Source organism: Tupaia chinensis, unplaced genomic scaffold (assembly GCF_000334495.1).
Source record: "Tupaia chinensis unplaced genomic scaffold, TupChi_1.0 Scaffold000255_1, whole genome shotgun sequence".
NCBI lineage: Eukaryota > Metazoa > Chordata > Mammalia > Scandentia > Tupaiidae > Tupaia > Tupaia belangeri.
In genome coordinates this window covers 957,432-972,272 of record NW_006159735.1, presented here as the reverse complement: position 1 = coordinate 972,272, position 14,841 = coordinate 957,432, and the positions used below count along the sequence as shown (strand labels likewise).

The 14,841-nt window shown below is 40.3% G+C and overlaps 1 protein-coding gene and 1 pseudogene across 5 annotated transcripts in view; one reads left to right on the top strand and one right to left on the bottom strand.

Moving 5' to 3' along the window:
* Positions 1-14,841, top strand: part of SRPK2 (SRSF protein kinase 2) — a 295,143-nt gene that overhangs the window by 130,416 nt on the left and 149,886 nt on the right. For 4 of the 5 annotated variants that reach the window (XM_027772123.1, XM_027772124.1, XM_027772120.1 and 1 more), the window contains exon 2: positions 2,374-2,437. The exons of the other annotated variant lie outside the window; for it this stretch is intronic. In XM_027772123.1, the coding sequence (XP_027627924.1) occupies positions 2,400-2,437 (38 nt within the window). In that variant the 5' untranslated portion in view covers positions 2,374-2,399. The remainder of the gene's footprint in view (positions 1-2,373; positions 2,438-14,841) is intronic. 5 annotated transcript variants of the gene reach the window in all.
* Positions 10,731-11,139, bottom strand: LOC102493641 (ubiquitin-like; annotated as a pseudogene).

Here is a 14,841-nt window from a genome sequence, read left to right as displayed (position 1 = left end):
ATTCCTGACCCTTCAGTCCTTCTGGAGCTGTAAACAAATGTGAAGATTGGGAGGAAAGGTGAAAATGACATTAGAAAACTTTCCATATATTATTAGTCTTTGTTTGCTTAAAGTTCCTGAAGTCAGCAGCCAGAAAATGGTTTATAGCTTGGATTTTTCCTTGTAATGTTTATAAGATGGAGATAATTTATTAGAGCTGTGTAGTTTAATTTTGGGCATTTTAAAGACTAAAACTGAAGTTTAATCTTGTTTAAACAGTGAAATGCGGTGTTTTTATATAGCTAATACTGAAGTGTAGACTTTTGGGAATACATTGCCATAATGAAGAGGGATTCAGTGCCACCTCACTTCCGACGCAGTGAGTTGGTCAACTGAGGCAAACTCTTTAGAACGGGAGGTTGAGATAGAGATGGATTTCCATATAGAGTAGCACTACCGTGATAGAAAAGTGGATGTTGAAGTTGTGATAGTAAGGGGAGAAGGTGGATTTAAACCATGGAAATGCTATTTAAAATGGGCAGACCTGGTATCACCTCTTCTCCTCATTCAGCCAGTGTGTATCCAGAGGTTACTGTCCTTCTAGGCACTGTGTAGGAACAGCCAGCGAGGGCTTACAACTTGCCAAGCAGAGTACAACTTGAGTTTCATATTTTGTTAAATCCTCACGACAACCTTTCAAGTAGGAATTATTATCGCCATTTTACAGGAGAAGCAAGAGAGACTTTGGAGAGTCTAAATAATTTCCCCAAGGTCATGTAGCTATTAAAAGTGGTAGAAGAGCCTGTATCTGTAGATCCCGAGGTCTTAAACATCCTACTTTTAATAAGTTGGGGTGAGGGGGTTGGTGAAGCCAGGGATTGGGGAGGGGGGGTAGGAAGGCATTAGTGAGTGTTCTCTATAGCACCTATTATATATTATTATATTAATGCTATATTATTATGGCTCTCTAAGCCACCTGAAAATCCTCGAGGTAAGTTTCCTCATCATCATCCCAGTTCTAAACCACTGTGCTCTGTGCTCTCCCTAGTAGTCAGGCAGTTTGGTTACAGCCTGTGGTAGATTCTGTTCTCTCATCAGATAGTCATGCCAGTTTCATAATGCTCATTGGATGATTAAACAATTTGGAAAAACCCTTCATTTTAACCACATTGAGAGGATATTTTTGGGCAGTTGATATTTTAATCTTTTTCCTTTACATCTTCTCATATTCTATAGTCAACATTTAAAAAAATTAAAATCTTTACCCTTTAAAACAAAATAAACAAAACAAAACAAAACTGAGGTCTGTTTTGAAATCCTGAGACTGTTTATAACAGTTGAGTAGCACTGTGTTTTATTTTTAGTATGTGAACTTTTTATTTTGAAAGCATACTTTTAAAAAATCCATTTGGAAATACTTTTTAGAAATAGGAAAGTAGCTTTATAAATGAAAAAGTCTGGGTTGGAGGACCATGCCATTTTCATTCACTTAAAATTATATGCTTCAGGTCAGTTGGTATTTTAAAGGAAATGTGTTAGATTTCCCTCTTTTCCCTCTCTCTCTTTTTTCACCCTTCCTTCTTCTCTTTTAGTCTATCATCTCCTTTCCAAATCAGTATCAACAATTATCTTCGAATTCAGTTGAACTGAGGTTTACATTTCTGTTCTATGGCTTTGCCAGTCCTTTCCCAAAAGGACGGAGTATATTATCTCTGCTCAGGAACTGGGTGTTGCTGTTCACTTGTACTGTACTGCGAAGGAGGAGGGGGAAATTAAGGTATAAAATAGGAAGTCTTTTTTTCCAAGGGAGTTAGGGAGTAGATAATAATAAATATATCTTTAATTAAAGACATTCAAGAGATTATAGCACAGGTTAAAATTTCTAATCTATACACTGGGGTTCCGGTTTAATATTTCATTCTGAAGTGACAAAAATGATTCACTGAGCCATATTTTTTAGGGCTAGTGAAATAGAAGGAGCCCAGGGTTGCATATCTGTTCATCACAGCTTGCAAGGTTGTCACCCAGGCTTCTCAAAGTACCTGGCGTGTCGAATTCAGACGTTAGCCTAACTCGTTTGTGTTTTCATTCTCTGCATTTAAAATCTTGTTGCAGAGCCATGCTAGTTCTACCTTAAACAAGAAAACACCCCTCTGCTTGGAAGAAATGGTACTTCCTGCTTTCATAAACAGTCATGTGCATAGTTTAGCAAGGCCTGATGCCTCAGGAGCCTTTTCCCTTTATAGCACCATTGAATCCCAGTCCTAACAGAAGTACTGCGAATCTTGTGGCCTCATTCTGAACAAAAGGGATTAGAGGAGAAAAATCTCTTGATATAAGGCTTGAAAGCAAGGGCAGGCAATCGTGGTTGTGAATATTTTCTGATTTTTCCAGAAATCAAGCAGAAGATTGAGCTGCTGATGTCAGTTAACTCTGAGAAGTCGTCCTCTTCAGAAAGGTACAGCTACATCTCTTGCATGAACAATTAATGCTGTAGCATTGAGAAATAAACCAGGACGTATTTTTCCCCCTTGTCAAGTTTGCTGTATAACGTATTGTCCTGCATGCTGGTATTGTGCTGTATGGAAGATGTGTATCTGGGCAGGCTGTTCTGCTTTCGCAAAGGGTGATTGATTTTTTAAAAAATAGTGAAGCCTGATGAGCTGCAGCACGCACCCCATAACACAGCAGACTGCCGGTTCATGTGTGACAGCTGTTAAGGCTTTAAAAAATGGTTTTGCCAAAAAGCAAACAAAAACCTTGCTCTCTTTAAGGGAATGCTACTCTTAGCTGTTCTTTCTCTATTTTGAGGTAGCTGCTCCCCAGAATTGCCAAGGTTATTTGTAAGATCTGGGTTAAAAATGCCTGATTTTTGGTCATCATAAATATTTTTTCTGCTGTGGAAAGGGAGTGCCATTTGTACATAGCTGAGGAATTGCAAACCCACAGATTAGTCACATTCTGAAAGAGAGAGATGATGCTTCTTCAAGTCTGTGCTAGGAAATGGAATAGTCACTGCATGCAGTAATGGTTCATGCCTGCAGGTAAGGACAAAATGACTCAGAAGTATTTTTAAAGCAATTATTTGATCTGTCAATCAAGTGATTATACCTGTAAGGAGATATTGCATTTAAATGACTATTTCGATTCATGAACGGAATTAAGATATTTGTATCTAAAGTCAGAAATGAGGCTATTGTTGCCTATTTTGATATGTAAATATGGTTTTCACATCTGTTTATTAAAATTTTTTTGTACACTACTTAACATTTTAGATGGAGGTTCTTGTGCACATAGTGGATCGTTCCCTCTGTCTTGGTTATCTAATAGTTCATACTCAATGTTGATTTTTTTTACTTAAGGTGTACTAATTTATCTTTTCCAGGGTTAGTTTTCAGTTTTTTTGTCCATAGATTTAATATTTAGAAAAATATTACAGTGAAATAATTTGGTAGCTAAAACATGATACAAGAAAAACACTGAAAAAAAGTGAGTTGAAAAGCTTGTTAAAAATGGATTTAATTAAACTACACTAGTGTACTAAAGACAGGATCTAATGGGAAAACGGTCATGTTAAGTCAATCTATTAGAATGATTAGGTGAAAAGATGCTACAACTTAGGCATTGCAATAAAGACAATATTAGTACTCTTTAGATACTGAAAATAAAACAGTTTTGGACAGTTTGTATTTTTGTAGCTTCTAACTTCTGGTTTGTGGCTCGTCATCCAGTTTTCTTTGCTGAGATGAAAAAAAATCGGTAGCCTTGTGAATATTCTGTCAGTAAAATGGTGGTGAGGGGAAGGGAAGAGGTTGGTGGGTATAAGTAGTGAGTAGCCCAGGTGTCAACTGTCTTGGTAGCATTTGGTCCTGGGAGGAACATACTCAGAGAAGATGGTAAACATTATGTTAGCTTTTTGGAGACTCATGAATTCTCTGTTGATAAATTGAAGGCTGAAGTGAGTAGATCAGTCATCAAGAAAAAGTTGGGAATGGGTAAGAGTTTTCTGATGAAAATATAGTCCTCGAGGAAGACATTCTAAAATATTATAAATTTATTTAGTTACTTACTTACTTAACTGGGCTTTTGTTATTTGAAGGAAAGGAAGATGCATGTGGCGGATGCTTAAAGTTTAGAAATCAGCCATTATATGCTTATGGTAACTTTATACATAGTTTATACATAGTTTTATCACAGATTTTGTTATTTATTTATTTATTTTGGAGTGGGGGAGTGCTTAGAGATGCATTTGTCATTTGTGATATTCTGATCTAATGAGAGGCAAATTACATTATGTCAACATTTTGTAAACCTAAACATTGTTATATTAATGTACATATATGAAAAATAGGAAAAATAGGAATACTTTCCGTCTCTCTTTTTAATGAAAAGTCATACAGTAATAAATAGTTAAATCAGTTTTTTTCTAGTTTTTTGAAAGAACTTAAACAATAGGAATATGAAGTTAAAAAAAATTCATGGTCTAGGAACACTATATCTGCCCAGGAATTCAATACCTTACAGTATCAAGTAGCATTAGCACCACGTTCTTTAATTTCTTGTTCACCAGTCACCAACAATTTTTTTAAATGAATTTTTTCTAATGTGAGAGAAAGAGACAGAGAGAGCAGGCACACATGTGTGAGAAACAGATACACAGACGCACAGACAGGGCCCAGTGTGATCCTCGTGTGGAGACCCTGCCACCAGCCTCAGCCTGCCAGGATTGTGGGCACACATGGCCATGCCCACTATGCACGGGAGAAAGACCTTTGTCATGAACCGAGGACCTTCCTGTGTCACCTCACCATCACAGACAGTAGTTATTGCTTAGCCCAAGTCACCTACATTTTAAAGTCTTTACTCTGGCTTCATTTATTCATGCATGCATACATGCTGTTAGTTTGAGACATGGTGGCCGGAGTCTCAAAGATAGTTGGAATTTGCATATGGTTAGTGTTTCTTTATATTTACTGGTAGAAAGGATGAAGAAACCAGTTTTCTTTCTTTAAAGAGAGGAGAAGCTACTTTGTTGTCAGAAACCCAAAGTTATTTACCACAACTAATTTTGTTCTTGCAATATAGAATTAATTTTTTTTTAAAAGAGATTTTCGCTATAGGGCTCGTGCACTCCGCGGCAAGACAGAGGCAGAAAGTGAGAAATCACTCTCCCTACCCTCTGCCTATGGGAGGGTTGGCCACTTTGCAATTCCTTCTCTTCCATTCTCCTCTTTGGGTTTCGAGCACACACACACACACACATGTGCATCTGGTGAGAGTTTCAAGCTTCCGATTCTGGGACTTGAACCGTGGTTGCCCACATGGGAGTACAGCACCTACTGGCCCCTAGTATGGTCTTTTGATATTTTAGGGAGCTGAGTAGAGAAATAACTTTTTTTTTTTTTTTTTTTTTGAGAGGTTTTTGCTATAGGGCATGCGTGCTCATCAGAAAGACCAAGAGAAACAGAAAGTGAGAAATCACTCCCGATGGGGGATACCAGCACTGCAATCCCTCTCCTCCATTCTCCTCTTGGGATCTTGGGCATGTGCGTGTACACACACACACACACACACACACACACGCCCAGCGTGAGTTTAAGCCACTGGGTCTGGGACTCAAACTGTGGTCGACTACGTGGGAGTCCAGCGACATAGCCATTACACCAACTGCTGATCCTGAAAAATAACCCTTCTAAATACAAAATCTAGTATATAATATAAATTGTGGTATGTTTAATAATTTCTACATCTAATATTTTTAAAAAGAAGTGTTTACTTAATTTTATTTATTCATTCATTTATTTTAATTTGACCAGAGAGAAAGAGTGAGTGAGAAAGCAAGCCACTAGGTCCAGGACTTGAACCGTGGACTGTAGAATGTTCAGTGCCTTAACCATGATGCTTGCTACCTACTGGACTCCTACATTAATACTTAAATAATTAATTTTTAACCCAGTAAATGGGAATTGCTAGTCTTGTGAGAGTAAGTATTGGTTGAATTGTTTTTGTTTAGACAATTATGTAAAATGGAGAAAACAAACAATTTTTTTTTTTTTTGTAGATTCTTGAGACTCCTTTATTGAAAAATAAAAATACGGTTTGAAGTAAAATCATAGTAGGGTTTTGAAGGGGGCTATATTAGAAAATATGTTATGCTCCCAGATCTCAATACCACCTTAAAATTTAAAATGAAGTTTTTACCTCTGATAAAACAGTGGAGGTCTGAGGAATGTTCTTTTGTAGGGAAGCTTTTGGAATACTAGTGCAGTGTTCAGAATGGCTCATTTGTAAGACCAAAAGTTAAAAAAGTCAGCTTATTTTCTGGTTTGTATTTTGAAGAGAAAAAAATGTAAATTTGTCCATTTTTGAAAATAAGAGAACACTGAATAAAAAAAAATAATGTCTGATGATGACTAGGAAACAAAGGTGCATGTTAATGGTCAGTTAAGAGGAAGACATAGGGACCAGCAGATGGCGTAATGGTTATGTTGCTGACTCCCACATAGTCAACTGTGGTTCTAGTCCCAGACCCGGTAGATTAAAACTCATACTAGGTGCTTGTGCATGTGTGCCCAAGATCTCGAGAGGAGGATGGAGAAGAAGGGATTGCAGTGTGGCCATCCCCCAGGGGGTGATTTCTCTCTTTCTCTCTCTGGCAAACACATGTGCCCTATAGCATATATCCAAAAGGAGGACGACATATCTTGTGCAAGAACGTATCCTTCAGGAAATTTTAGGAGTAAGTCTTATAATTTTTTTTTCAATTGAATGTCTGTTGAATAGATGCATGTATTCATATTAAACATAGAGAAAAATCAATGTGATAAACTGCTAATGGTCAAAAGACTAGATTTTCAAGTTTATGTTTTTCTTGCTTTTTCCTGGCGTTCTTGGGATTTATGGGGTAGAGCAGGTGAGGGAAGAGGTGGAGTAGTAACCATAATAATTGCTAAAACAAAGGTAGTAGTCATTTATTGACTAGTCCAAATACCAAGTCTAAGTGCTTTACAGGGAGAGAGAAGGAAGGGAGGAGAATGAGAGAGAGAATGTGTGTGTCTTTGTGTGTGCATACGCTCATGTGCATGTACAAAACATTTGTGGAAAACAAAATTAAAGTTTGAGTTTATTTTGGTGCAGAAAATTCTGAAAGCCACACATAATTTTTCCATAATATGAATTTCCACCAACTTTCTTAAGACTCCACACACAGAAGGAATGGCTGTTGGGAGGATTTTTTTTTCACAAATCATCCCAGAAAGATCCTGGGTGAACAAAGGGCACTTTGTCACACTGAAAGTTTTATCAGCTCTGAAGCTATTTCTTCAGTGAACTCATCTAACAGAGTTGTATAATTTTTTTTCTCCTGAAGTTTATTTTATTCAGGATTTTGAGTACATGCTTGTGTGCACGAGAGAAGGTGTGAGCACGTGCATGCACACCCTCGACAGGGTCTCATCACACTGTTATCCCCTTTCCCCAGCCCGCCAGCTTGCAGAATCTTGGGCGTATGCACACATGTGCAGTGTGTTTTTGGGTGACCCAGGATCTGAACCCACAGTTGGCCATATGGTTCTCAGCACTGCAGTTCATTTTGCTACCAATCGTGCTACCAGGCTGGGCCATAATTGTACAGTTTTTAATTGGTAAAAAAGTGAGTGCCCACAACTGTGATTTCCAGGCCTTTTAGGCTGAACCCAAGATGGGGAGATGCAAGCCGAGAGGGTCTGAGAAGCTGAGAATCTGTGGGGTCATTGGGAAAGTGAGGGTATATTTTTCTATGCAAAAATGCATACTGACTTTTCTGACAGCCTCATAGATTGACACTTAGAATTGCTCACGTCAGATATTGTTAAATGGAAATGGGTGTTGTAATTAGTGCAGTTTGCAGTTAAGTTAATAACTAAATAATAGTGCCCCATATAGGTTTATATTTTCTCAGGGGATAGTTGCTGAAAGGCTCATTTGTGTGTGTGTGTGTGTGCTCGCACGTGTGCGTGTGTGTATGTGTGTATATGCTGTGTGTGGTGTATGTGTTTGGCATTTTTCAGTGTTATAGGTCCTGGTACTTGTGTTAGAATATATAAATACTAACCTAGATCATTAGCATCTCAGGTAGCTGGCAAATAACTGAATTCACAAACTGCTAGTTACTTTATTCAGGAGAGGAAAAGGGAGAGGGAGAAAGTGTCGTAAAAATATATATGCTGTGGCCTACATTCTGCCAGTGCTGAGTAAACAAGATTGAGAAGTGATTGAGATTTTAGGTTGTCCCTCCCCCACTATCAGGGCATTTCAAATACGTAAAAAACCTGGGCTATTTTTACGTGTGTATTTTAATTCTTTTTCTTATTTTGGAGCTTCTTAAGTGAAGAGAAAAAGGGCATATGATAATGATGCGTGGATGTAGAAAGTAAAAAGAGAAACCTGAAAGAATAAGGGGAATGGAAGGGAGAACATTTAAAAAACGAGGGACCAGATGAAGAAAGAAGTAAAGGATACTTGATGGAAAAAGACCCAGGACCAAGGTGTCTTCTGTTTGCTCTTACGTTGAGTGTATTTCGCTCCACGTCCATGAGGTTAAACTGAGTAGTCTCAGGGAGAAGCGTGCCAAAGCTTCTATCATCCTTGTCTCCCTACTCCATTCCAACCTATAGATGAGACAGACATTTTTTGATAATTGTATTTCCCTTTTCCATTGTGCCACTCTGCCACTATTGGCTTTGTTTCTTGAATTGCAGGATGGATTTGAGTTGTATTTTTTTCTGAATGCTGGGATGAGATGACAGAGTCGCCAAGTGTGTTGTCTTCATTCAACTCAGTTTTTTTTTTAATTGTTTTATTTGACTTTATTTATTTACTTATGTAAAAATTTGATTGGAGAAGAACGGGGGTGGGGGAGTGGGTGAGAACACGTGCATGCACACCCTCGACAGGGTCTCATCACACTGTTATCCCCTTTCCCCAGCCCGCCAGCTTGCAGAATCTTGGGCGTATGCACACATGTGCAGTGTGTTTTTGGGTGACCCAGGATCTGAACCCACAGTTGGCCATATGGTTCTCAGCACTGCAGTTCATTTTGCTACCAATCGTGCTACCAGGCTGGGCCATAATTGTACAGTTTTTAATTGGTAAAAAAGTGAGTGCCCACAACTGTGATTTCCAGGCCTTTTAGGCTGAACCCAAGATGGGGAGATGCAAGCCGAGAGAGAGGGTCTGAGAAGCTGAGAATCTGTGGGGTCATTGGGAAAGTGAGGGTATATTTTTCTATGCAAAAATGCATACTGACTTTTCTGACAGCCTCATAGATTGACACTTAGAATTGCTCACGTCAGATATTGTTAAATGGAAATGGGTGTTGTAATTAGTGCAGTTTGCAGTTAAGTTAATAACTAAATAATAGTGCCCCATATAGGTTTATATTTTCTCAGGGGATAGTTGCTGAAAGGCTCATTTGTGTGTGTGTGTGTGTGCTCGCACGTGTGCGTGTGTGTATGTGTGTATATGCTGTGTGTGGTGTATGTGTTTGGCATTTTTCAGTGTTATAGGTCCTGGTACTTGTGTTAGAATATATAAATACTAACCTAGATCATTAGCATCTCAGGTAGCTGGCAAATAACTGAATTCACAAACTGCTAGTTACTTTATTCAGGAGAGGAAAAGGGAGAGGGAGAAAGTGTCGTAAAAATATATATGCTGTGGCCTACATTCTGCCAGTGCTGAGTAAACAAGATTGAGAAGTGATTGAGATTTTAGGTTGTCCCTCCCCCACTATCAGGGCATTTCAAATACGTAAAAAACCTGGGCTATTTTTACGTGTGTATTTTAATTCTTTTTCTTATTTTGGAGCTTCTTAAGTGAAGAGAAAAAGGGCATATGATAATGATGCGTGGATGTAGAAAGTAAAAAGAGAAACCTGAAAGAATAAGGGGAATGGAAGGGAGAACATTTAAAAAACGAGGGACCAGATGAAGAAAGAAGTAAAGGATACTTGATGGAAAAAGACCCAGGACCAAGGTGTCTTCTGTTTGCTCTTACGTTGAGTGTATTTCGCTCCACGTCCATGAGGTTAAACTGAGTAGTCTCAGGGAGAAGCGTGCCAAAGCTTCTATCATCCTTGTCTCCCTACTCCATTCCAACCTATAGATGAGACAGACATTTTTTGATAATTGTATTTCCCTTTTCCATTGTGCCACTCTGCCACTATTGGCTTTGTTTCTTGAATTGCAGGATGGATTTGAGTTGTATTTTTTTCTGAATGCTGGGATGAGATGACAGAGTCGCCAAGTGTGTTGTCTTCATTCAACTCAGTTTTTTTTTTAATTGTTTTATTTGACTTTATTTATTTACTTATGTAAAAATTTGATTGGAGAAGAACGGGGGTGGGGGAGTGGGTGAGAAAGCAAGCCGCCAGGTCCAGGACTCAAACTGTGGTCAGCCATGTGGGAGTCCAGTGCCTTTAACCACCATTCCACCTACCCCACCCCTACTTTTTTTTTTTTTTTTTTAAGAGATTTTTGCTACAGGGTGTGTGCATTTGCCAGAGAGACAGAAAGTGAGAAATCGTCTCTCAGGGGGAATGGCCATGCAGCAATCCCTTCTCCTTTATTCGCCTCTCAAGATTCTGGGCACACATGTACATACACCTGGTGTGAGTTTGTTTTTTTTTTTTTCCCCCAGTCAATGAAAGGGAAACTTTATTGAGGCCGCGGGGCCATGGGGCTTGGGCAGGAACTACCCTGCGGGGAGGGGCCTTATTTGACCTTCTTGGGACGCAGTTGTTGGTGTAGTGGTGTGGCCTCATTGTGGCAGTTGACAGTTCGGGGGTGCAGGCGCACATACACTTGCGGCAGATCATCTTGTCGCAGTTGTTCTCTGGGTGAGCTGGCGCAGGGAGGGCTCCATGATGCCACCTCCCAGATGCAGCACCAGATGCAGGGTGGACTCTTTCTGGATGTTGTAGTCAGACAGAGTGCGGCCATCTTCCAGCTGTTTGCCCGCAAATATCAGACGCTGCTGGTCGGATGGGATGCCCTACTTGTCTTGGATTTTGGCCGTCACATTCTCTATGGTATCCCTGGGCTCAGCCTCGAGGGTGATGGTCTTGCCCGTCAGGGTCTTCACGAAGATCTGCATCTTTGCATCTGCCGCTTCACCACCTCGCTGAAGCCCTGGTTTGAGTTTTAAGCCACTGGGTCAGGGCTCGAACCACGGTCGACTGCATGGGAGTTCAGCAACACAACTATTATGCCATTTGCTTGTCCTTCAACTCTGTTCTTATATATATATTTTTAATTTAATTATTATTATTATTTTTTTTTAAGAAAGATTTTTGCTATAAGGCACATGCACTTGCTGAAGAGCCAGAAAGAGAGACAAAAAGTGAGAAATCACCCTTCAGGGAGGATGGCCACACTGCAGTCCCTTCTCTATTTTCCCAGGATTCTGGTCACATATGCACATGCACCTGGCGTGAGTTTTAAGCCACTGGGGCCGAGCCTTTAACTGCAGTTGACTACATGGGTGTCCAGCGACATAACCATTACACTATCTGCTGGTCTCAATTTTTTATTAGTTTTTTGGTTTTTTTTTTTTTTTTTTTTTTTTTTTTTTTGAGAGGTTTGCGTGTGTGCTCGCCAGACAGACAGAGAGAGACATAGAGACAGAAAGCGAGAAATCACCCTCCAGGGGGGTTGGTCACACCGCAGTCCCTTCTCCTCCATTCTCCTCTCAGGATCTTGGGCACACACGCACACGCGCCCAGCGTGAGTTTTAAGACACCGGGTCCAGGATGCGAACCGCGGTCGACCACGTGGGAGTCCAATGACATAGCCATTATGCTAACTGCTGGTTCCCCATTTATTAGTATTTTCAATTGGAGATACTTCTGGGAAAGAGCATATATTTCATTATGAAATCTAGTTTATTGAATTTTTTTTTCACTTTTAGTTTGTTGTTGTTGTTATACCTAAGAAATATTTGCCAAGCCCAGGGTCACTAAGATTTTGTCCTAGATTTACTTGTAGAAGTTTTAGGCTCTTAGGGGACCTGCAGGTGACATGGTGGTTAAGGTGCTGGACAGTCTCACGTGACTAACCAGGGTTTGAGTCTCAGACCTGGTGGCTTGTTTTCTCACTTTCCCTGTCTCTCTCTGTCTCTCGGTGTCTTTCTCTGGTCAAATTAAAAAATAAATGAATAAATAAGTAAATAATTATTTAGGAGAAAAATGTTTTAGGTTCTGGTTTAAGTCTGGTTTATTTGGGGTGTTAGTATTAAAGCTAAGGTTCAAGAGTAATATATATATGTGTGTGTGTGTGTACATACATATAAATATTCATTTGTATCTGTTCTTGAACATTTATATCGAGAAGCCCTTTGTATGTTTGTGGACCGACTTTTCTCAGTGTTACATATATGAGATTCATCCACGTTGTGTGTAGCTACAGTTGATTCAGCCTCATGCTGTACAGTGTCCACTGTGACCATATACCTGAGTTTAGTCATTGACTGTTTTGATGGACATTTGGGTTGTCTGCAGCTTGGGCTGTGTGCCGCTATAAACAGTGACACTCGTGTCTGTCGGTAGGTGGGCCTCTGATAGCCTGAGAGTGCGATGGCTGAGCTCCGGTGGAGACGGCCCGTCTTCCAAAGTGCAGTACCGCCCTGTCCTCCCATATTTGCTGTGCTCCAGGTTCTTGCTGACTTGCTCTTGCGTATTTTCTCTGCATGCCTTTCTCCCTTTCCCTTCTCGTTCCCCGCTAAATTGTGGTGGGTATGCCAGTGCTACCCAGAGTCTGAACATTTTGAGAATTGGGAGCAGACAGGGGCTTATTTCCGAGTACTGACTTTCCCGGGGAGGTCAGAATGAGAATTGAGCTAGCAGGGCCGTTAGGGTGGAGTCCTCTGAAGCACTGCTTTCCCAGGAACTGATTCTAGTCTTTTAACTAGGTCTCAGGGGCCGTAGTTGTTCACTTTAGTTTTCAGACTTGGTTTCAGTAGTAAAACCTTTCTTTAGTTAAAGCTTATTAGTAGCTAATCATGGAAAACATAAAGAAAAGACTGGTTTGGGAATCGGGGAAGTAAATCAGAACCCCAGTTATTTTCCTTGTTTTTAAATAGCCAGAGGGTGCATGCACTCGAGAGAAAGAGAGCGAGCGAGAACAAGCGCACACACCCTTCCTATGGGGGTGTGGTAATGCCACAGTCACTTCTCCATCCTGTTGGGATATCAGGCATGCACACACATGTACCTGCTGTGTTCTTGCAGCCTCTAGGGTAGGGTTCAAGTTGTGGTTGGCCATGTGGAATCTGACTCCCTCTACCACGAGACTACAGACTGGCCCCCAAGCCCCAGGGCTTGGCATGTAGCCATCTTAACCTCGGAGCTACCTCTCCTTAGAGCTCTGTCCCTCTTTACTTTGAAATCCTACTGTAGAAGGGGCCTGAAGTCTGACCAAGAACTCATGATATTCTGGTATCTTCGGAAGTGTTAATTATTTTTTTTTAAAGTTTCTTTCTTTCCATGAGAGGGAGAGACAGAGAGATAGGTCCCTCTGTAGTATTTTCTTGCTGTGATCCACACCTACCCTCAGGCAGCCCAGACCACGAGCTTGGACACCCGGCAGGTACCAGATAGGCCTCAGAATGCAAACCCAGGGCCATGGCCGTGCATGGTATGTGGGTCCAGCTGCAGGGCTTTGTGTTACTGTGTTGCCACCAGCTGAGCCCCCAAAGTGTTTAAGTTTTAGGTAGTTCTGTTCTCTGACATTTCTCTATTATATTCATTTCCCTAAACAAAATAAAAATAATAATAATATCATTGCATTTCTCCTAAGAAAGCAGACAGTTTTGGGGCCAGCTGGTAATGTAGTGGTTCATGTGCTGGATTCCCACATGGTTGATTGCCGTTAGTCTTAGATGGAACTGGTGGCTTGAAAAATCATGCCAGGGGCACGGTTTTGTGTGTGTGCCCTAACTCTCAGGAGATAGAGGTGTGGCCATCCCGTGGGGAATGGTTTCTAACTTTTCCTCTCTCGGTCTCCTTCAAGCGCAAAGCCCTATGGCAAAAAAACTTAAACAAGCAAACAAGAAACTGAACAGTTTCTGAGCTACCTTTCTGTTGGTCCTGATTTATTTCATCTAGATGCAGTAGTTTAAATCTATTTTGGTGGCTTTCTGTATAAATTTTGATTGTTTCCTGATATCTCTCTGGAGGGTTGCTTACCAGAGCAAACTTTTCATACCATAAATCTGATGAGGCAGGTCATTCACATTTAAAACTCCTCCTCCATCTTCTCATTGTTCTTGGGATGAATATAAACCCATATCTGGGTCACCTCCAGCCTAATCTCATTCTCTTCCTTTAATCATATCCCTGCCTTCTTGCTCTTCTGCTCTTCCTTCTCAAGGAGGCCCTGCCAGCGTCAGATGACACCTGTTCTAAGCCTTCGCAGGACCATGTACCTCTCCTTTGTAGCGTTTGTCACAGCTGCTGTTTAACAGTGGGGAGTATCAGTGACATTTGGTCTCCTTACTAGTTTAGTCACTGTTAACTCTACTTTATGATTTATGTAGAAGTGCTTTCATTTATAAGTATTTATAGAAGTGCTTTCATCAAAATGATGACAAATAAATACCATCATTTGCAGTTTACAAACTATGAACTTAATGGAAGAGCATTCTAGGGAGCTACCTATTCTATGGTATTAGTACAGATTAATAAACTGTAGTCAAGCTAATTTATGTTAATTTATACAGTGTCAATGTTACATATCATAGTTTTTTGTTACCATAAGAATGCAGTTTACTGGCACCAGCAGTTAGCGTAATGGCTATGTCGCTGGACTCCCACGTAGTCGACCACAG